The sequence below is a fragment of the Anopheles arabiensis genome, chromosome 2 (genome assembly GCF_016920715.1).
Source record: "Anopheles arabiensis isolate DONGOLA chromosome 2, AaraD3, whole genome shotgun sequence".
In the NCBI taxonomy this organism is placed as follows: Eukaryota; Metazoa; Arthropoda; class Insecta; order Diptera; family Culicidae; genus Anopheles; species Anopheles arabiensis.
In genome coordinates, this window is record NC_053517.1 from 2246421 (window position 1) to 2269523 (window position 23103).

The window sequence follows — 23103 nt, forward strand, 5'->3', positions numbered from 1 at the left end:
AACCGATGGGCCTGTGTTTAGAATTGCTTTTGTTTATCGAACTGATGGCTAAATCCAATCATTAGATTATCGACTATCGGTCAGGGTTCGATTACAGCACGCTGATGAAAGGCACACTTTTGTCAAGGGAACAAGAAGCACCATAAAAAATGGCATCGATTTTGGAGCGCAACGAAGCGAAACGGGGTGTAATAAATTCTCATTCTCCAATGATTAAATAGATGCAAGCCAGCAGCAATCATGCGAACAATATCCTTCGCCAAACGGGCTCTCCAGCTGGTGGCCTGATCGCTTATCGTCATTGCTAAATTGTCACACTTAGCAGGGTTTGCTGGTAAATCATCATAAACGCTAGCTTCACTGTTTGCTTTACAAAGCGGTGCTCAAAGCTCACCGGGCCAAAAGGGCAACACCGGGCGACAAACACCGGGCGACAACCGGCGCCGTTCATCTTTTCCAATCACGTGCCATCCATTTATTTAGTTTCGTTTAAACTTTTCCCATCCAGCGCAGGGCGAGCTGGTGGGAACGCGCGGTCGTTATTTGCTTCCGAGTAAAGCGCACCAGCAGCCCGGGCGATAAATGGTTATTGGCTGCACAATAAAACTGTGCCCAGGGCAGTTCGTGTCCGTGCTAGTGGCTGCCGGCAGCCGCTGGCCCGTTGTTGTTGCGGTGGAAATGATTTCAAACGGAAAATCGGCTGCGGAAGGCAACGACAACTAAAGACCCGTCTTATCGTGCTGTTTTCTTTCTCTTTTTCTTCGCTCCTTCGCTTTCCCCATTCTCTCCTTCTCTTCCTCATCTTTTCTCGTTCTATTTCTTTTTACCTTCCACTTCCGTACGAGCAGACGAGTGTTGACCACAAAAGTCCAACAAGCGGTTTTCCTGACGGCTATCATTTTGCAATTTCGTTTCGGTTTTCCCCACCCCACATCCCCCCCAGCAAACAGCGTGTCATTCAACGGTGGTTGACACTTTTCATTTAACGAATTCCAGTTGACCTCATCTGCACCTTCGTCTTGCGCGTGTGGCCCCCACCACGGCATAAAGTCTTATTGTCCGGCTACGATCAATCAGACCGCTCGTTTCGGTTGCACGGTTCCGGTGTCGCGGCAGGGCTCCATCTTAATTGAGCCGTGGCACATCGGGTTTTTCCCCCACCGGCACACAATGGGGTGTTGCCAAAACGGGGAAAACGATACTTCAATGCCATTGTGAGAGGGGGGTTCATGTGTGATGTCGACGTGGTGATCGCAATAATGCTTGTCAGCAGGTAGCTGGAACATTATTGGAAATCGTGATAAGGAAAACCTCTCGAAGGTTCGTCGCCACCATGTGCGATTTTAATGAGAAAAAACGTCTCATATACTTCCCAACTTTCTACAAAAGATTTCGTTGGTTGATGATGTCTTTGGCGAAATTAACCGCAATGTTGTAACTTATTGGACAGACTAACGGAAAGGGTCATAGAAGAGCCGCTTCAGCTTCAGTCAGTCACTTAAGTAAAGATGCCGTGCGATCTTTTCTAAATTACGAACACAATTTGTATTCCGTCGCTAGTCGCAAACCTTTCGATGCTTTTTTCCAATCACAACACAAGTGCCAAAAAGCGGACGGATCAAACTGCGGGCGTTAAAAACGGGTCTTTGGCACTGCCACGATGAAAAAAGGGCACAACTGTTGTCACTTTGTGTATTCCCAATCAACGCCCTCCCTCCCCCCTTCCACCCCTTCATTCGTATCCTTTCACTTCACCCCTCTGGCCTGGCCTGATGTCTCGGCGTTACTGTTATTGTCCCATTGCGGAACCGTTTGACAAGAAACATCATCCATTCCGGTGTTGACAGCCATCGTTGCGGTCGTGTGCATGGGGCGGAGGCAATGGCGGAGGCGAAGCAGGGCAGCAGCAACAACCATGAACATGATGTGGTAATAGAAGCCACAGGATGTGTCGCTAGGACCTGTCAGCCGGACGAAGGAGGTAGAGGGAGCCGAGCCGAGTAATACGAGCGAAATGTCATCATCGATTTCGTCGTTGCTTCTTTCCGTGCCTCCCTCCCCCTCCCTTTAGTTGTTCGATTTAGACTTTGGCATCCACTGGCGGGAGGGGTTTCGTTGGCTCTTGTCGGCATGCTGCATGTAGTAGTAAACCTTCGGCTCCTGCTCGTCGGTCACCCTGAGCGATAGCGGTGCAGGCGGTTAACCTAATCCAATAATTCATGTTTTCATTCAACCTGAACCCGGGAATGCGTGCTCGTGGACTCGTGGGTTCGTGAGTTTACAGCGCTATGCGTTCAGATAGAATTTCGAGTCAAATAATTTGGGGCGTTGTGTGCGTGAAAGGCAGCAAAATTCAACAGGATGTTACATTGGGCCAAACATTAGCGAAGCGATGGCGGTAGCGGAGAGGAAGTTCCTTTTTTGACCGCAAAATGGAACGGTAATTAGAAGGGATGAAAGAGTAAAGCTAGATTTCTGGCCTCGCCATGGTTTTGACCGTCAGCGCATTATGAGCTCCAGCGAAGGATTCTATTTTTTATTCTTCTTTTTCATAATGGTGGGCATTCCAAAATGGTGCATGAAAAAATCAGGTCAAGGTGTTTGGTTCTGTTCCGTTGTTCTACATCATTGCTACACCACCATCACCATCATCACCATCATCATCATCATCATCATCATTATCGTGATTGTGATGTATGCGGGTGTAGAATATACTCTTTTCTCATTCCCCGTTTTCCCTGTCTTCCTTTTGCTCTTTTAGCATCAATCAAGGCTCTCTCGCGCATTCTCTCGCTCACTCACCTACCTCGCTCTCTCGCCCACATCAATTCAAACAAACTGCGTGCCGTGGTGGAGTCGGTGAGTGAGTCACTAGTGGCACGGTTTTGGGAATTCGGGCACATACCGTACGCTACCACCGGTTGCTGCACGGTTACATATTTCCGCTCCGCTGCTCTTTCTTGATGCCAACACCCCCCCCACCCCACCCTTCCCTCACCACCTTCCGCACCATCCGGTACTATTTTTGACGTGGCGACGCTGGTCGGCTCCAACGTGTTGCGTGTGCCGAGAGGCTTGGCCCGGGTCTTGCGTTTGGGCAAAATGGTTGGCCTTCGGGCTTAGGGTGCCACGCGCAGTCCTAGATCCCCATAGAAGAGTCTCGTGTGTGCGTGTGTGTATGGGTGTGAGTGTACTCAACTAATTCCCAACATTGAACCGCTGGTCGGGGCTGGGTTGTTCTTGTGTTTGCTACCTGCTTTGCATAAAACCCTCGGCCGTGTTCGCCCGGCAGTGTTCCACCGGGCGCAGGTTGACAGGGAAACTCAAGTTCCAGAGAACCCTCCGCAGGATGAAAAACTGCGACTGTGTTTGTCTGTGTGTGTGTGTGGTGTGTATGGTCTTGTATGTTGTAGTAGCGTTTGGTCACTGTTTTTATGGTGGCTCGATGGTGTGTGCGTTAAAAGAAGGGAAACAAGATAGAGGAGAAAAAAGGCGCACACGCACCCTGCGGTGGAAAAACCAATAATTGATTAATTCAACAAAAATGATGATTTATTGATATCGTGCGGTTCTTCGCCGTGTGTATACGTTTCGTATTTTTTTGTTGTTGAAGGTTGTGTTGAAGCTTTTCCTCCCGAACGGACAAGCCAAGGTTCGATTTATCATTGGGGCGGGTGGGGGTGGATGTAGCAAGCGAACCCGGCGATGCTTGAGGACAGCGCGAACGGAGCGTGCGCTTGTGGTTTATTGGAGGTGGTGGAGCCACCCGGGAAAAATGGTTTCAATTTATTTGTGTATTTTTGCCACCCCAACTCGCCTAAACGCACACTTCCCACGCCTTCCCGTATCGATGATGATTCGTTTTAGTGGGCCAGTCGGGCAGCCTTTTCGACATCGTGTCGTAGCAATCATTAAGCGGAAATGATTTTAACGAAAAACAAACTGCCGATGGCCCGAAGTGCGTTTTCATTAGCAACGACATCGGGGGAGCACAAAACTAGCTTAAAGTTGTTGATTGGGCCGCGCATGTAGCCGGGGCCGCTTTGCCGTGGATGATGATTGATGCGTTCGAATGGATGCGTTGAAATGGGAGAAGATTGCCGAAGCCAAAACGCTATCATTCACTGTCACCCAGGACAGCGGAGCGTTCATTTGAATGTGGAACCGTTTCTTTTTTTTTATAATTTAGGTTCAGATTTTATCACACAGATTAAACAAGACAGGTGCATTACGGTACTTGTCGTGTTTGTTATTGTGTGTGTGTGTGTTGCGTGTGTCCCTATGCAAACACTGAACAACGATTCGTGTTGCTGGTTTCCCGCATCGTGTTTGGCTTATTAGTCAACTACCAGGCTGCTCCATTTGATCGGCCGCAAATGAAAAGCAGCTTGCAGCAAAAAAGGGATTAAATACTGAAAAAGAATCGATTGCCACGAAAGTGCACGGGCCAGTGTCATTCGGACAATTTATCGATATTGTGTGGGAGCTGCTGAAATTAAAATCGATTGATTTTCATCAGTACAGCTTTCGGTTGTTTTTTGAATCTTTTTCCCCCCTTGCTCACTGGTTCATCTCAGCGTAGGAGAAGATGTAAAAAGAAGCTGTAGGCTTCTGTATTATGGCTTTCGTCGTGGCCCTTCTCGAGGGAGCAAGGATCGGTCGGATGAAATAAATTTCGCCTTTGTTTCATTATCATCCGATAGAAAGGGAATTATTATCATCCTGCTTAGGTGTGCGTGGCAAGATCTCTGGAACCCGTGGACGAGTAATCTGCTTTCTGATCAGCTTCGCCGCTGCCATTAGCCGTCCCTTCTTTCTCGGAACGAAGCAGGTATGCCAGCCGGCGAAGCAATAAGCAATCAGCATAAAATTTACTACATTCTGCAGTGGGCTGAATTGTGACGCTCGTGCGTATGGCTGTGTGTGTGTGTGTCAAATAGCAAATGATAAGGAGCGCTACTTTACGGCGAAGCACGGAAGACACACCAGTTGACGCAAGTAGCATTGATAATGCTATTTCATAGCTGGATATTTATTTGCTGCTGCACGGCGTTCCCCGTCATCGAGCTGCAGAGGCATAATGGCGGGTGCCAAAAATGGCTCCGAAGATGAAGATGAATGCGGACTTGGCACGAAGCGCGCGCGTGTGTTGCCTGCAAGGATACACAGGTTTTGTGAAGCGGGGTCTGATTTCGGTTTCTGGGTGTGCCGTTCTCTCGGGGCGTTTCTTGCGTTTAAGTGATATCGATCGAGAGCAGCCGCCAGCAGCGTGTGGAGTGTTTTTCATTCTAGTCCGGAAAAGCTGGAGGCGGGGGATCGATTTGAGACCGAGCAAGCGAAGCTTTCTAGAAGGAAGCGGCACACACACACACGTATACTGTTGGGGATGTGAGCTGACAAAGGTAGTCAATAAGTGTGCCCCGCAGCGTGGTAGAAATTGGATTTGCTGCTGAGAAAGTGGCGCTGCATTGAAATGGTAATTGGGAAGATACAGAAAATAGTTCCGTTTGCGATTGGGGAAGCATCTGGAGTTTAAACTTAGTGTGGATAAAATACATCGTACGCAGAAAACGTTTTGCAAGCAGCTTCAACAGCTCAATTAGTGTGAGCATCAATGAAACGATAAATTTCACAATAAAATCCAACTATATAGTCCGCAGATTGCGAATATTTTACTATCCCATAACTCGTCACCGTCGTTGGAAAAGTAATAACTTTGACAGATGCGAAAATCCATGGCCCAATGGGGCATGGTGGGGCGAGCGCACCAAATATTATTACCTTTTGATGGTCGGTGTGTATTTCGCAACGTTGAGCCGAGGATTGAAAACAAGCATTAAACAGCAGCCCTGATTACCCAATTTAGTCGTTCAACGCTTTCATTTAACGAGCCTGGGACACCCCACGGCGGGAGGAGTCGGCATCTTGGGTTGGGTTGGCTGATAAAAAGGCATCTTTTTGTGACAGATACATTTAAGGGCAGGGCACGAGCACCAGCGCAGAAACTGGCCGGCTCGGTACCGTACTTGTCCTTTTGCGCTTCGCTCGGCTCGTTTGCCATCTCCGGCCAAATCCATTCGCACAGCCCGTTGCGGGATGGACCTTTTTGTGTGGCGGCCGGAGAAGCAGAGGGGAGGAGAGCGACCGGGAAAGACAAACACACACACATTCTCGACCATTTATTGTGCTCATTTTGCGTTGCTCCTGCCGGCTGGAGACGGAAGCCCTCCCGAGAGCTAAAGGTCATTGGGAAATTTCGAGCAACATACATACATGAAACAGCTCTGCCTCTCCATCTCCGCTACGTACCATTCCTGGGTTTAGCGGCGGCTCGAAAGCCCGAAAGACCTTTGCCGTGCGCTCGATGATTTCTAACGCTTTATCCGACCATGAAATGACATCCACAAACAACGCCACAAGGACTTTTCTGTCCGATTGGGTGGATGTGGAAATATGCATGGGGATGTTGTACATGTGTTCATGTGTGCAGGGGATAGAGGTTTGAGAGAGAGTGGGAAGAGAGTGAAGTTTCATGCATCTAAAGTGTGTCTGTCGGTGCTTGTTGGACGGGGGAAGGAAAAAGGAACGAGTGTGGCTGTGCAGTGTGTGTGTGTGTGTGGTAACGATTTTAGTTTTCGTAAATGGGCTCCACCAAGTTTCCTTTCAGCTCAGGAGCTAGAAGGACGCAACACATAAAAGAGAGCCAGTCGGCATGTGTGTGTGTGTGTGTGTGTGCGCGGGTCGAGTGTAGTCCGAAGAGTTCGTAGATTTTGACAAACTTAGTCTCTGGTAACTGACACACATCATCGTTATCCTTTCGAGTCCATGAGTGGGCAGCGGGTGGGAATCATGTTAATGGTAATGTTTATATCGCTTCTGCCTCCCATTGCACAATCGCAGGCTAATCAAGCAAGGGAAGGGTGGAGAAAAGCTCCCCCCCGTGGCACGAAAAATCGATCGCACGCAAGCGAAAAGTGTGGCCCGGATGGATGGGATGGATGGGTTTGGGTTTAGTGCCTTGCTGCAAAATTCGGTCGAGGTCGTCGAGCGTTAATTTTCCAACGCACCCCACGTGCCACGGGGCCGGCAGAAGCACACCCCGTTCAACTATCTACCAATGGTTGGAAAGTATTTTAGCAGTGTGTGTGTGTGTGTGTGGCGGTGTGGTAGAAGGGTAAGTTGGAAAGGAAAGGAGAGAAATAGCACAGGCAACAGTCGACGGGCGTGCAAAACTTTGATCAAAAGGAAGCGACGGCACAGAATTCGGTTTGCTTGAATTTGATTACTGGTAATTTGACGCATCCGTGACGTTCTCAGGCCTTAAAGAGACATGGAGCGAGAGAGAGGGAGAGATGGGGAAAGGATGAGAAGGAATGAAGAGAAACGAGAGCCCAAATTCCTCGTTTTTGAAAGACAGCAGTGACAGCAGTCGTTTGTTGTTGTAGCTCTGTGGAGGGTAAGGCCACTTCTGCCGCGCCTTGTTACCGAATTATTCGGATGATGAAATTTGTTCCCCCCCTCCTCTTGCAAACGCTTCATCCGTTGGCAGCCAGTGTAAACTCAGCCCGGGATGGCAACGTTTACTTTGCCCCAAACCCGAGCAAAGGGGTCGAATGCTACAGGCCACAAGAACAGAGCTGGGTCTGGTGGGCTCCGAACCCGGCCAAACCGATTATCGAAAGGAAAAACCCCGAAAGCAAAATTGAGCCATTGATGAGAGGTGGCTGTGGTTTTGTCGGTCGGCCAAACACACATTAACCATCCTTGCATGCTCTGCGTGCATGTGCACGTGTATGTGTGTTGTTTGTTGAGGTTATGTTTTATCCTGCAATCTGTTTCACTAGCACGTTTGGAGGTTTACCACGTACGCACAGTTTTGCAAGTTTGGAAACTTGCTTTCGCTCCCCCTTTTACCGGGCCGTGTACCGGGGGCACGACTTTCGGTGGCGGGGAAATCGATAGGAACTTTTCAACACTGGCACACTGGACCGGACTACTTCCAATGGCCCTGTTTTTCACTGGACCGAGGGCAATAATTTCGATCGATCACGTTTTGAACCTCAGCCTCGCGTGATGGGGTGAGAAGCGATGGGGGTGGGAGTTGTTGGTGGCTCGAGAATCATCACCTTCTGGACGCCTCTCGAAACGGTGGGTCGGAGGTCTGGCGATGGCCTCTACACTGCCCAGCTATTAACCTTTCCGTCTGTGTGTGTGTGAGTGAGCGTATTTACGAGCCCGTTTTCTCTCCGTGTGGGAGCTCACTCCATCATTGTCGATCGTGTTTTTCGTTGCTTTTTTTGTTGTGCTGTTGTGCCCGGACCTACTTGTAACAACGAAACATACCGCAAGCTACCCGGCTCAGGACACTTGTGGCTTGTGGTGGATCGTTTACCGGGTAGCTGTATCGGGAGGAGCAAGCAGACGCTGGTGCTGGTGCTGGTGGGAATATTAATAATCACAACAAGGACGTGTAATGGGGTTGATATTGCTTTTTCCCCTACCCGCAACCGTTGCCGAGCAAACGGTGAACGAGAATACACGCACCCACACACAAATGGTCCGTATGCACACATGAACACACACACATACGCAAACAACCACACACGTGTAGAATGACAGCTGAAGCCCGAGGCACGAAGGCTCGCATGCCAGGTCAAGAAAGAACATTTTTTGCCGTGTACCATTAGGTCATTTCAGTTGAAATTCGAGTAGAAGAAATGGGGGGATTTTTCATTTGCCTGGCAGGGTCTTTTCATTTCCCAACTGTTTCCACAGCTTTGTGGGATTGTGCAAGGCAAATAGAGAGGAAAAAAGGGAACGTTTCACCCTCAAGACGGTGATGGTTTGCGCAAAATTCTCTCGTATTTCTTTCGCACCTGAAGCAGGGAAAAGAACTTGTTTCCCATCGTCCGTTGCGCACGCAAAGAGTACCGGTGCAATACGAATCGCGTTTTATTGCATCCGGGAGGGAGTGGAGTAGAGTAAAAAAACTGAACGATTCGAAACGAAGTGCAAGGTTATGTTCATGTCCCAGAGGGTTGAAGTGTTTGTTAAGAGAGGAGAAAAAAAACATACACTCATGTGACCCAGTCGTAACGTTGCACGGCGAAAAATGCGTCGATCAGATGGGCAATCGGGGTTTGCATCGTTGGTCGACGGGGGCGGAAATGTGTCGTCGTGGTACACCGATGATGAATCTTTCCGAAAGGCATTTGAGCCAAATGCAATCAGGCAAATGGGACGGAAGACGAAATGACGACCTCAAGCATCACCAATGCTCTGTAAGGTCGGCGAATGAAGCTGGAGATTATTTACCGCTGAAATAGTAATTACTTTTTCACCGACAGGGGTTAGGCGCATATCATCAGCTCAAAGTCCCACAGGAACGCCAAAAATCCACCCACACCGTGGGGTGAGGTTAGCGTGTGCATATGCAAAAATAATTTTCATTTTTAACGACCGCTCGTTACCGCACGAAATGGAGTGAATTGTCATAGGGCTCGAAATTGTGTGCCGTGCGGTTGTAATTAAAGCTCGCTACCTTTATGTGCACGTTCGTTTAATAGCTTCCGGGATGCGGGTGGTAGAACGCGCCCAGATTTTAGACACGCTGTGAAATTTTAATAAATCACATCGAGTGCAAACCAATTGCGTTAATTGCCAGTTCCAGCGCGTGGTTGAAGATGATTTAGATCGTCCTCGTTTAGGATGATTACTGCTGGTGGGAGATTAATACGATCCAGAAGAAATTGTATGCTTCACCTATTTTCCGACAGGCTAAAGATTAATGTGATTTACCCTTTTTTATGGTCCATATCGTAAAATGTGTACCGGATGTTAGGATATCGTTCGTTGCAATTCCATTAAAACTTTCCAATCTTCTCGCTAGCTTGCCCGAACATCAGGTGCATGTGATGCACCTTAATCAATATATCAAAAATGTATTTTTCATTCGTAATAGTTTGTGAAGCGAAAGAGTTCCGTTTCCATGCAACCAAAAGTAATCGGAAACTGAAATATGTGTATCGGTCGCTCATAACCACTTCCCAAACTGCATTCCGACACACTGTGGGAGCAAAACACTCATCCTGATGGGGTGCAATAAAACCCTCAGGCGGATCCCCTGCTGGCGGCTAACCAGTACCGGTGGCGCGTTTCCTGCTTTTCTTCGCTTAGTGCGAAGTTATGTTCCTTTACTGCCAATAAACTTTTCCGACGCGCTTCTCGTCTGGACAAAGGACGGTTTTGTTCCGACACTTCTCCTACCATATGCCAGGACGAGCTGGACAAATGTATAACAGTGTGTGTGTGTCCTGTGTGTGCGTACAATATGTTTCCCTAGTCCTACGATGTCCCGTTTGCTGCTCGGTGAATTATAAATCATTTTTTCATACTTTACTGGAAGTTGCCTCGCCGTAATGAAGTAACTCGAAAGTTGTACCAGCGATCGGGACGGTAAATGGACAACATTTTCGGGACAGTTGGACCATTTCCTAATGCCTGTCGCTGGTGCTGGTGTAACAGGAGTAACGATTTTTTTGTGCCTCTCTCCTCCCTCCTGTGCCCAATCAATGTCCAACAACTAGCGTCTGTCGAAAGCAGTAGTGAGTGGGGCGTTAAATGAGAAAAGCGCTCATTTAGATTTGAGCTCTGAGCAAAAAAAAAAAAAGGAAGCAAAAAGGTAGGAAAAGGCATATGTTTTTTTTTGTTTTATGTTCGCTTGTTACTAGACCCTTAACGTGTCATGCTGTTCCGCTGTATGGGGAAGCACCGGGGGAGGATTGCAGAACCAGGACTTGGAATCGGGAGCTTTGTGCTTCTCGCTAACAGAAGTTTTAGTGGTGTGACCATCAACACACAAGCAGCAACATTTGGCAAGCAGAAGGACGCTATTGCGTTATGTCCACCTTCGCCCACCACCCAAGCCGGAAGTGGGGGCAAGGCACCGAAGTACCGTGCGCGGGCCGTGCAAAGTTTGGCGAAAAGCAATTAATTAGTAAATGAATTACAATCATGAAGACAAATGCTTCAACTTCATCTTGCGCTACTGCCGAGGACCAAGGGTCGACCACTCCATAGAGGCTACTCTTGGCAGGGAGGAAGAGGGGGGGCAGACTGTTTATCGTGAGAGCAGCAGAAGGTGCTGTTTATTGTTTAACATCGCGAACGAGGCCGTTGCCTTCAGGTAGGCGGGAAAAATCCGTCCATTTGGGCCGTGGTTTGAGGTGAGGATGGCAGGGCTAAAATCGATTCATTGAGTTGTTTTCCATTAACTTCGCCATTGTCTATTTGTCTTTGGTGCGTAAAAGTGCCGGTGTGTGTGTGTATTTTAGAACCTGTTCTTGGGCTTCCAAAATGAACATTCATCAGATTGAGTCTTTGTCAGACTTTGTCGTTCCGATGGGCTGATGACAGCGGTTACATTAAGAAGCGCTCCCTACACGTGACAAAACATACTTGAAAGAAGTATTTGAGTGGAGCGGCACAGCACAATTCCAACTAGCCGAAAAGCTGGTTTGCTCGTTGCCTCGACGTGCGAGCCGTCCAAATAACTTGCGCACCCTTGGCAGCAGGCTTTTCGTGCTGTGTGTGTGTGTGTGTGTGTGGGTGTGTGTCGCATGATGGAAACCTGTCAAGCATGGTGGTGGTGGCGGCGGTGGAGCAGTTGCGACATGTACGCGATATTGGCTGCAAACAAGCCTCTGCCATTTCGCAACAATATTTTACGCTACACAGCGCAGCGCGTACGTCCTGCGGCGCACATCGTCGTCCGTTGGGAAGTTCGATGGGAAGGTTTTTTGGCAAGCGCAAGGAAGGGCCCCGAGAAAAAAAAAAACACACGCGCAAACGAAGAGACAACCGAAACATTGGCCCTGCTTGTAAGCATCCCTTAGGACGGGAGCATGTTTCGGGCATTTTTCTTTCGTTTTTCGTTTGCTTCCTCGCTGCTCCCATCAAATGAAGCTCAACAAGTTCAGCACCCGTTGGTAGGTACCCGAGCGGGGTACGGTGCGCGTGGTGGGGTTTGATTGAATGTTGTGTTTTGTTTCGTTTTGCTGCCATCTTGAATGACAGATGATTGCAAAACAGTTCGCCTCCGACGCACCCACCGGCCAGAGGCCCTGTGAGAGTGTAAATCGGATTTTATCAGTTTGACTACGGCTTTGATCCAAAAATAGTCGTGCAAGAGCAGGGTCCGCAGTGATAAAGCTGACACGCTGCGCAGGTGAACGGTACAGCTGCAAGCAATAAATCAGTCTTTAAACACGCTCTGCCCGACAGCCAGGCACGAGCACCGGGTGTTTTATGGTGCAATCAATTTGATCACGTTTGTTATCCAAATGTCCGGATATTGATTGCGTTTCATCTGGCGCATTCTTGGTGCCTGCATTAGTGGTGCCGTACCGTACCGTGCCGTGTGCCGTAGAATGCTCAGTACGCTCTTGCGTACGGGAGAAGTTGGCAGAATACTGCAGTCACACTTTACCGGTGCCATTATCTCGGCCAGAGCAGTCGGCCAGGGGCTTTGGAATCTCTCGCTGGAGGTGGGACATTATTGCATTGGGGACATGATATATATATTATTTTCTTCTCCATTAGAAAACGCAGTTGACGCGGCAAGACTTTGGAGTTGTCTCATTTTTTAGTCCGCGCATCATCGGCATTATGCTGTGGGGGAGTGTTCCTGCATTTCACCACATTGTGGCCGTAACGGACCAGTGGACAGTCGCCCGTCAGCTTCAGTGTCTTTAATTGAATTAATGTCACAAGTGTCGGAAGGTTGAACGTTCAAAACAGGTCGAGAGTCGATAGGGTGAAGTATAGTGCAGGATGTTGAGACTTTAAGAATCATTTCCCCACAAAAAAGTTTGAACTGGAGGAAACAGAAGGACTGAAAAACAATCGACACTGCAGGACCGCTAAAGCTAGTAAGAAAGAGCAAGAAAAGACACAAACCACTTTTAGAAGAAAACTCACCTGCAGAAAACTCTCCAGCGGGTTGTTAAAATCCGTGCTGCAGGAAAAGTTCTGACCTTTCCGTGGACGCCTTTGTTTCTACCAACTCTCCATATGGCCCTTGGCTAGCTCCAAAGTGAACGCCGCTCCGTCGATTGTTCCCGCGGGATGCTCGCGGGCAAGGTAAGATGAGGCTTTAATCCGATAGCGAATGCAGATGACACTGAGGCAAAGCTGAGGGGTTTCTTCGACGAGCGAGATGCAGCGTTTGACTCGGTGACTTGGGCAGGGCAAGGACTTTTCTTTTCACCACACTACAGGAACAGAAGTTCTACGTTTCTAGCACTCGTTTTTTTGTGTGCTTCTTGCTCCTCACAGAAAGGTTTTGGTTTGATTTCTTCACTCACGACGCACTCACGCACTCGCATAAACAATCACACGTAGACACACAGACACAGAGCACTTTGCGGTGTACGGTGGTCGTCACACTTTGTTGGTGTGTCGCAATAAAGCAAGCAGCACTTGTCAGGCAACTACTGGGTGCAGTGTGTACGTGTTTCCGACGATTGCGGCCCGCAGAATGTCCATCGGGCGAGAGTTGTTACACCGTGAGCCGCGTTCAGCCTGTTGCGCCCGCCTATTATACACCTAAATTGTTCCTAATAAACGAACGAGAAAATGCTGTTGTGTTTTTTGAATGGGAGGCAAAGAGAAAGAGAGAGAAAGAGAGAGGAAAATCTTCTATAAATAATTTGCAAATAGAAACTAATGCAATAGGGGTGAGATGAAAAAAAAAACCCCAAATCCCACACACAGCAACACACACTCGCATTGCACGAAGAAACGGCCGCGTGCCAGCAAGTATGACCTCGTGGTGTGGTGTGTATGTGTGTGTGTGCTTTGCGGATTCTAGTTTTGCCCGCCCTTGCCACCTGCCACCTGTCAGGGACACCAGAACACCCCTTGTCACGTCCGGTAGATGTCAACTGCATCCGATACATAAATCAACGAAGGCGAACCTTTCCCACTGACCTGCGTCGTCGGCAAATCTTCTTCCCAAGAATTCCGAACCGTCCCCACAGTCGAAACGGTGCGGCCAACGACGGAAGAAAATGAATTTTTGAAATGAGAATAATAAGAATTCTCCATGGGGGGTTCTCCAACCCCGAGCGGATAAGCTCTTGCTGGGGCAGAACGAGGGAGCGAGAAGGAGGCCGTGCTCAGGAGGAAGTAGGGTTAGTTTCTCACCGCTGCGCGTACACCGGACGACGGTGGGCGACAATAATAATAATAATTCGGTGTGAGATGTGACAAAAATTTGGATGACAATTCGGGAGTCCGTTTTTCGTCGCTAGCCTCTCCCCCCCTGCCCCCCACGAAACCCACAACATCGCTCGTGGGATCGTGATTTAGCTGGCAGTTAATGTCTCTTTTGCAGGAAAAGAGCGTGCCCTTTCTTTCGCTCTCTGTAATTTTCCATCCTCTCACTTTTGTGCTCTCGCTCGTTCGCTCGTTCGCTCTGTCCTTTTCCCTTCCCTCTGGTGGTAGTGGGTCGCTGCGTTGAAGTTCATTCATTTGGAAGTTTCCCTTTTGTACGCATATGCGGTGGTTTTGGCTTTCGGTTGCCCTGTATCGCGGCACTCAACCACTTTTTCTCACGGTGGAAAATCTCGCTCCCTTGGGGGTGGAACTCATTTTCCACACGCAAACATACACACGCTCTCTGACACACACACAAAGTTCACATGTGAGGAATAAAAGGGGAGTGAGCGACAGAGAGTCACAAAGAGTGTGTGAGAGAGATAGAGAAAGGTAGAGAGAGAGCAGTACGTAGAAGACTCCACACTGTGCAGCAAAACCTGCCATTATCGCAGGTTGACGGGTCGGTACGGGGGCTGGGAAATTGACGGACACACAAAACACACAACCATGCAGCCAGCAACCCGTTTTTCATCGATCTCGTTTCACACACAGGGTTGTCTCACACACTGCACTCCGTGTGCACATCCCACACGGAGGGGTGGGTCGAATGGGAGGAGGAAGGAGAAGAGCGCTTTTTAGCGAGCGTCGTGCGTTTGTTGTTTTCTTTTTATAAAACGGCCAAACCGAACGAAGTTGATTTTCCGCAGCTCTTGCAGCGCGCAAATGACTAAAAAACACTTTTCCGATGGAGGAAAAACACACGCACACACATAGCGCAGACACTTACACAGTTCCTGTTTTCACCGTTTCACTGCTTTGCGCAACACAGTGTCTGCAGAAACCACTAATCAGCCTCTATCGACCAACAAAGAGGTCCAGCGCAAAGGACTGCTCTTCTCCAGTTCCAGTTCCAGGTTTGAAAAGTGTACGCGTGTGTAGATGCATGGGTATGTGTGCCATGCATGTGTGTGTGTGTGTGTGTTTGGGAAAAGAGCAAACATTCGTCAGGGATGAGAGAGCGAGATACAGTGGAGCAGTAGAGCTCAGCGCGGCAATGATGACAGCAGCATAAGCAGCAGTAGTAGTAGACACCGTTCTCTCTCTTATCCTGCACCAGTAGTGGTGGTGGTAGTGACGATGGTGGCGAGTAGCAGTAGCATCTCGAACATGATGGTGGTTAAAAAAACATTGTCCAAACGGGAAACTCTTTTCACGATAAACCGTTTTGCTAACTTTTCTCCACACTGTTGGATTGGTTTGCAGTCAACAATTACCGAGACACATTGCACACACAATTAAGCAAGGTTAGCACACATTTTCCAGCTCTTCCCATCATGCATCGCAATGCAAGGACGTGTGTGTGTGTGTGTGTGAGTTTGTACAAGTGTTGATGAGTCTTTTATCCATCTTATCGGGGCTTGTGTCATTCCGTGGCTTGTAGCATTGATTCTCGGAATGTTTCAAGACTTTCACTAAATACTATCAGTTTCACCTAGATCACAGACCACACCACCATGTGCAACAATGTTTTTCAAGCATCATCAAGACGCTTAGCTTCGTTTTTCACTGGTTTGGTTCATTGAAAAGAAAAGTGGATTTTCTTTTCATCTCGTGCTCTCGCCATCCCTCTTTCGCTTCCGCACGGTGGTTGCCGTACACATATGTACCAGTTACACAAGTTCACAGCAGGAAACGCTTCCCGGAGCGTTTGATGATCGATTGCAGCACGCACAGACAGCGAGCGAGCCTAAACCGTGTCACATACACGACGCACCCGTGGCCTGTGGCAGGGAAGGGCGATTTCCTCCTCCTCTCTCGCTGGCAGCATTCCACCACACAGCCGAACCCCAGTAGTAGCCCCAGCAAGCAATAGTTTTGCTACATCACCAGCAGCAGCAGTAGCAGCAGTGTGTTGTACTCTGTTGGATGACACTTTTTTCCAGTTGTGACAGTTTGCCGTTTTTCATCACTGACCAACCAACGACGACGACGACGACGAGGTGGTACTCGGGAGGGAACTCATTTTCCATCCACCTTCTCACACACACACACACACACACACATACACCCACTCGCTCTCTCCCGCTCTGACTCACAGTGCATGTGGGTCCTTCTAACACACACGTAAACACAGACACACGCACACACGTTCGTTGTTGCGGCCATCGCATTTTCCCAGGACGTGGAGCGCGCTGGCCAAGGCACACACACTGTGTTTCGTTCGCACCGTGGTCCGGCCTTCGAAGGGCATTCCTCCATCCGCCGAAGGCCTTGCGAGTGTGGCGGACGTTCCTTTAGCCTACATTTTGCCGCTCGCATCGTTGTCGGTGTGCGCTTTTTCATTTGCTTAATTAACTTAAACCCGCACCCGGGGGGTGGTGACACTGGGGGGGAAGAGACTACGGGAAAATGGTAAACGCATGGCGCAAGGCCGGAAGTAGGGACCGCACGGGAAAATTGGATTCCATCGAGCACACAGATACACACACACATACATACTCATACACACGCACACACGGGGAACGGCAGATAGCGAAAAGCGCAACATTAGAGTGATCGAGGGGGAAAAAGTGGGAAGCAAGCACGCAAGGGAAAAGGGCAGCGTTCACGCGAGCAAAACCTGCGGTCACAAAACAGGTTGCAGCAGCTCGTACGCACTGTAGTTCGGCCCTGGGAGAGAAGGGGCAACCGGGCAGGAGCAAGCGAGCTGGAAAAGTTTTCCCCGGTCGGTTCCCTTATTCGGCCCCGTTCCGCACGGATGAATGACCATGCGAGGGACGAGGAAGCGATTCGCCAAAATAAAAACACAAAAACAACAATCACCAAATGGTGATACACACTTACACAAGCACACACACACAGAGACACATACACTAAACCATGCCAGCCAGCAGGGGAACAACGGGCAGCCAAAGACACGCTGGGAAACGGGTCCGCGGATCGCTACAACTAACAGAGCAGCCCTGTGTGCGCGGTACGAATGCGGCGATGGCGATGTCCGAGTTTTTCCACCGAGTTTTTCCACCGAGATGCGCTCTCGGGCGTGCGAGAGCTACGCAGGGCTCGTCGAGGAGAAAACAGAGGGAGGGGTTTCCTCCGCGCGCGCGCGTGTGTGTGTGTGTGGGCACGGGCACTGGCTGTTCCTGTCTCGGGGCACGGGAGCGTTCTCGGCGTACGACCTTTGTTCCACCAGCGATTCCTTCGATCTGAAACCGGAGAGCCTTCCGTTTTCCGCAGTTTCCACGAGTGAGTTTTCCTTGCGAGTGAGTGCTCGAGAAGGGGTGGGGGTGGTGGGGACGGGGAGGTGGCTTTGGAGTCACCCCTTTTTGTGTGAAGGCAGGCGAATGCTGCTACACCGCCACCATCATCACACCACTACAGCGAAAAGAGACCAGTGAATCGACACAAATACTCTCACATTGCTTTGGAGCGCGAGATATGAAAACGTGTGTGTTGGGGCTGGCTGTGAGCGGCTCTCTCGCTCTCTCGTATTTTGCAATGGTGGCCACCACTTCAGGCACGTTATCTGCTGGAAGGCAAACAGTAGGAAAGGCAAAGAAGAACCAACCACAGTAGTGGGCAAACTCGCAGTCTCCATTTCTCTTTCCATCGCACTCGCTCGTGCAGAGAGCTGTGAGTTGTGACATGACGTGAGTCTCTCTCTCACACACACACATTGTCCCTCTCTCCCTCTGTGGATCGCATTGTATTTTGCACACTTGGCTGCGTTATCTCCCTTTTTTCCCGCACAAACGCGGTTCGCAACAGCGAGAGACACGGCCGCGCCATCACGCACACGTACACGAACGTGTTCTGAAGCGATGGGAGAAAGAGAGCGAGAGAGCGTGAGAGCCACCCCATTTGTGCTCCCCTTTTTTGTGTGTCGTGGGAGAGCAGCAGTAGCAGCAGCAGCAGCAGACTCGCGAACTGTCAGTGGAGTTGGCGAGCAAAATTGGGGCCGATGGAGGAATTTCTCCCTACTTTTTGAAGGGCACTCGGTACCCTCTCTGCTGCCTCCGCCATCGTCGCTGGCCTCCCCGCAAACCCTTCCCCGCAACTGTGCTAAGCAGATCCTTGATTTATCAGGCGCGCACAGGACGGTGTCACAGATTCCCTCCGCCCGAAGGAAGAAGGGCCAGCCGCTAATAAATTGTTGCTTCGACAAGGGGGTACCGTCTGTGTAATTGATCTTTTAAAGCACTTTTCCTTCGATTACTGAGGCTTATCAGCTTTGCAAAATGGGAGGTCTACATTTTGCCTCAGGGATGACAGGTCAACACAACCGGGCAGGAATGGAACGGTCCCCCGCCCCTCTTGGAGCCATGGAAGCTGCTGCTGTTCGTGCCGAAAAGTCGATGAGGTCATCTTTAGTGAAGATGTGGAGTGAAGGGAGTGTATAACTGGGAGGTGGCCAAAGTGCACATGGGGGTGTTTTCTGCAAACTAAAACCTGGAACGTGTTGTTGCCTTTATGACGGCTAATGCCTGACCGATGTACGAACGAAACCACACACAGCACACACCGTCTCGTCGTCACACATTATCGCGCATACACTGGCACACACACACACACTCGGACGCACGCATGCACACATTATGCGGTGGAAGAGATTAGCGCACAAACACACACACATGGAGAGATTCAGGCACACATATGGGGCGACGGGGCACTTCTCAAGGGTTTCCCAGGTGCTGTTGCCCACCTGAAGCCGCTGGTACGTTTTTCACTATCGGTGCAAAACGTCACTCGCAGGTGGATCAGATTGCTCTGCAGGGTTTGGAAGCGGGAGGCAGGGAGGGAGGGAGGGAGGATTAGTGATGCAGCGAGCAAGATTAGATGACCGTGCGTAATCTCAGAGGAGCGAAGAGGAAGGACACCCGAACCACCACCCTCTGCAGCCCCGTACACTTGCAACAACAACAACAACAACAACAGCGCACACATACACACGGTACGGTCGCGTCTGCTTGCGACGTGTGTGCGGTGAACTTTACACTTTCCAAGTCCCCCTTTTTTCTTAACCTCTCGCAACCCCACCGGAGCGGAGTGGAGCCCAACCTTTGGCAAACGTGGTGCGTGTTTTCGTTCCGCGCGTTCTGTTCTGTCTGTTCCGCGGGCGTGTAGCTGTTCCAGCGACTACTGACGCGAGAGTGCGGCAGAAAGGCAGATTAGCGGCCCCGGATACACAGACACATCGAAGCGCGGCTGCACACATCGAAATCGCCGCTCCAAGGCGCTGGGGTGGTGGGTTGGAAAGGAGAGAGTGAGAGAGAGAGGGCAAAAAAAGCTGAGAAGGGGTGGAATAGGAGGTCAAGACTTTGCGAATCGCGATCTCCTACGATATTTCGCCTACTTTGGGGGGTGTGAGCTTATTTTTGATGATGCTACTGCAAACGCGTATGGAAGCCGAGGGGTTGATAAGGCTTTTTTTTGCAAGATGTGCAATTGAATACGTACACGTACAGATACACACACACACAAGTATACCATACACGAACACACAGGCGCGCGCGCTTGCAAACCACTGGCACTGAACGAGAATGTCAATTTTGTTTGCGGTGTGTTGAGTTTGACTTAGAATTCCGATGCGCTGGATGTGTTTTGGTGGGTGCTACACAGCCGAACTGAGCAGAAGCTGTCCGTTTTGGGGAATGTCAGGGGCAAACGTGTAATCAAAAAAAATCTTCGTAAATTAATAATGTTTACATCAATTCCACCGGGAGCCTAAGAGCTAAAGCTGAGGGTAATAAAGCTTTCTTGCTTCAATAGTGACTAAAACACATCGTTTTGGGGGTAGATGTGCTATTTCTTTTCCGCCCGTGAGCGTGATTGGACAGCGTACGTACGCGCTAACTTCACTTCGGTTTTGTGCCGAAACGCCAGACTTCGGGTAGCATATCATCCCCCCATTTTGAGCGTCACGTTTCGATTGCGGAATCCACCACTTTACACACTGGGCTAGTGTGAAGCAATGCTTGGACAATATTATGGTGAACGTGTTGGTTGCCATTATATTGCTTTTGTGAATGGATGAGGCGAAAGAACTCCATTGGAGCCAAAGCCTTTATAAACGATACAAACAACAACATTTTTTGAATGTATTTTTTTCATTAAAATTAATACGCTTACGACATGTGTCGATTAAATCAGAAAAATGGATTCCCTTTTGATGTTTTGATTTTTAAATAAAAAATAACATTTTTCTTCTTTTTTCTTCTTTTCATTGTCTCTTTCAGGTACCGTCAAACACGGTACAGCTCCAGACGTATTCGGAAGCGAGTAATCTTCAAGCAGGGTGACTGCAATGTAATTCAAGGAAATGTAGCAAAAAGACGTCGTCGTTATTTACAGGTAAAACATGTAACACGTTAATAATAAAGCGAAAGAATCACATACTCAACAATCTCACCCACTAGCCGCAATTACATTTTTTAAAATAAGTTTATGATTATAATTTATAATACTTGAAACATTTGGCCGTCCGGTAGCCGCTGTGCCGATGTTCGTGAAATATTTCAACCCAATTGAAAAGTTTGCACGATTCAAAATAGTTTCATAAATTTACGCTAGAGGGCCAAACCCCGTACTGTAAAACGTGTTTCTGTAACGGCGTTTGATGTTTTTGTTTCTCGCAGGACATTTTTACCACTCTGGTCGATATTCAGTGGAGATGGACGCTGTTTGTATTTGCCTGCTCGTTCATACTGAGCTGGTTAGGGTTCGCAGCTATTTGGTACCTGATCGCCCTGAGCCATGGAGACATTCAAGCGGTGGGCGGTAAGATACGCACAGTGCGCCATTTTAAAGTAATTTGTCACATTTGATCCTCGATTTCTGTTCCTCAGATGAAAGTCACAAACCGTGTGTAACGTACATTTATGGCTTCACGTCTGCCTTCCTGTTTTCGCTCGAGACACAGCATACGATAGGTAAGTGCTGGACGAATTGAAGTCCCCTGTAAGCCCGTTCCGTTCTAAGACATTGCCCTGGCGCTTCAATTACAGGCTACGGCAATCGGTACATCACCGAGGAGTGTCCGGAAGGCATCTTCATTCTCGCCCTGCAAAGCATTACCGGCGTCTTCATCCAAGCATTTATGGTCGGCATCGTGTTTGCAAAGTTGTCCCGGCCGAAAAAGCGTGCCCAAACGTTGCTATTTTCCAAGAACGCTGTCATCTGCCATCGGGACGGTATGCCATGCCTGCTGTTTCGTGTTGGCGACATGCGAAAGAGCCACATTATTGAAGCGCACGTGACGGCTCAAATCATTCGTCGGAAGGTATAACGTGGAAGTGGCGAACTTTCTTTCCGAGACATATGTACTACTAGTGTGTATCTTTTCGGTTTCCCATGCAGGTCACAAAAGAGGGAGAAGTTCTTCCATTTTACCAGCAAAACATGGAGGTCAGCTGTGATGGGGGCGACGATCGGCTAATGTTTATTTGGCCGACGATCGTGGTGCACAAGATCGATCGGGATAGCCCACTGTACGGGTTGTCCGCTCAGGATATGCTGAAGGAACGTTTCGAGATCGTTGTCATGTTGGGTGAGTGTGTTTAGAACGATGGGTTCCAATTCAGCTCCTTAAAATGGACTTACGATGTATCACTTACAGAGGGTGTGGTGGAATCGACCGGTATGACTACGCAAGCACGCAGCAGCTATCTACCGTCCGAGATTTTATGGGGACATCGTTTCGAGTCGGTGGTAACGTTCAAACGGGAAACAGGAGAATATGAGGTGAGAACTATTCAAAGAGCGAAAGGAAGGATTTTCATAAATACTAAAATTTGAAACTGTTTTAAGGTTGATTACACGACGTTCAACAACACGTACGAAGTGGATACTCCTCTGTGCAGTGCTCGTCAGCTGCGAGAAGTGAAAAAGGAATTAAACAAACAGAATGGAGTAACAGGTGAGTACGATGAGCAAGTTAGTGAGTGCTCAAACTCAACATACACCCCATCCGTTCCCCTCAGCAGAAGCGTCTTCTGATACCGATGAATCCGACACATCGTCGGTGGAAGTGTCGTCCCGCAAGAACTCGCTCAGCAACGGCTACCTTCGCTTCACGCCAGTGTACGCGAACACCAACGAGCAAACGAACGGTGCGGCCGGTGACACGATGGCACTCCCGCCCGCCATTATCACATCTGGTGGTGGCGCCCCGACGGTATCACCCGGAAGCGAGCGCAAGAAGAACTTTCGCAAGCTGTCTATCAAGGAGCCGTCGATGGATTCCCTCTGCTAGTACCAAAGTCGTCGCGTCAGAGCGGGGTAAGTCGCATAGTGGGCAGAGTATTTCCTCCGCTGTGTGTGTGCGTATGGATGACGCTGGTTGTGTGCGTGGATGGGATGTGTAGACTGTATTGTTCCTATTAGCACGAGGGCGTTAATCCGTCACGGTCCATCACGGGTGAGCGATGGACGTTGCTGCTGCCGCTGCTATGATACTGATCTCATTTCGCACTGCGACTCCAATGTCAAGTGCTGTTATTGTTGGCCGAATGACAGACGCTGGGAGAGTAGCGCGATGGGTGTGGAGGGATGCTAAACCGGGAACGAGGAACTAGTTTCATTCTAACTCTAATTCTGTCCATTTTTGGGGACAGGATGCACATGACGGCTGTTGAAGCTGCAAAGAATAATTTACTTTATTCATCGCTAAAAGGCAAGACTAACACACCTGCGTTTTGGGCATGCACGTGTTCTATTCGTATGCGT

The 23103-nt window shown here is 49.2% G+C and overlaps 2 protein-coding genes across 13 annotated transcripts in view; one reads left to right on the forward strand and one right to left on the reverse strand.

Moving 5' to 3' along the window:
* The window catches only part of LOC120898390 (serine/threonine-protein phosphatase 2B catalytic subunit 3-like), a 53641-nt gene extending 33432 nt beyond the window's left edge, over window positions 1–20209 (reverse strand). The window contains exons 1-2 of one of the 6 annotated variants that reach the window (XM_040304198.1): window positions 20086–20209; window positions 12979–13638 (exon numbers count right to left, since the gene is read on the reverse strand). The gene's annotated coding sequence lies outside the window, so the exon portion shown is untranslated. Of the gene's footprint in view, window positions 1–12978; window positions 13639–16266; window positions 16284–17223; window positions 17546–19437; window positions 19563–19836; window positions 20026–20085 lie in introns of those variants that run through there. The other 5 variants (XM_040304199.1, XM_040304197.1, XM_040304200.1 and 2 more) reach the window with 5 other exon arrangements.
* Window positions 1–23103, forward strand: part of LOC120898387 (G protein-activated inward rectifier potassium channel 3-like) — a 68586-nt gene that overhangs the window by 42532 nt on the left and 2951 nt on the right. For 6 of the 7 annotated variants that reach the window (XR_005738657.1, XR_005738658.1, XM_040304186.1 and 3 more), the window contains 8 exons: window positions 20616–20730; window positions 21015–21156; window positions 21225–21308; window positions 21384–21658; window positions 21736–21925; window positions 21995–22119; window positions 22186–22294; window positions 22359–22656. Coding sequence is in view for 5 of the 7 variants with exons in the window: in XM_040304186.1 (XP_040160120.1) it covers window positions 20616–20730; window positions 21015–21156; window positions 21225–21308; window positions 21384–21658; window positions 21736–21925; window positions 21995–22119; window positions 22186–22294; window positions 22359–22630 (1312 nt within the window). In the remaining 2 variants the exon portion in view is untranslated. The remainder of the gene's footprint in view (window positions 1–20615; window positions 20731–21014; window positions 21157–21224; window positions 21309–21383; window positions 21659–21735; window positions 21926–21994; window positions 22120–22185; window positions 22295–22358; window positions 22657–23103) is intronic. The other variant, XM_040304187.1, reaches the window with a different exon arrangement.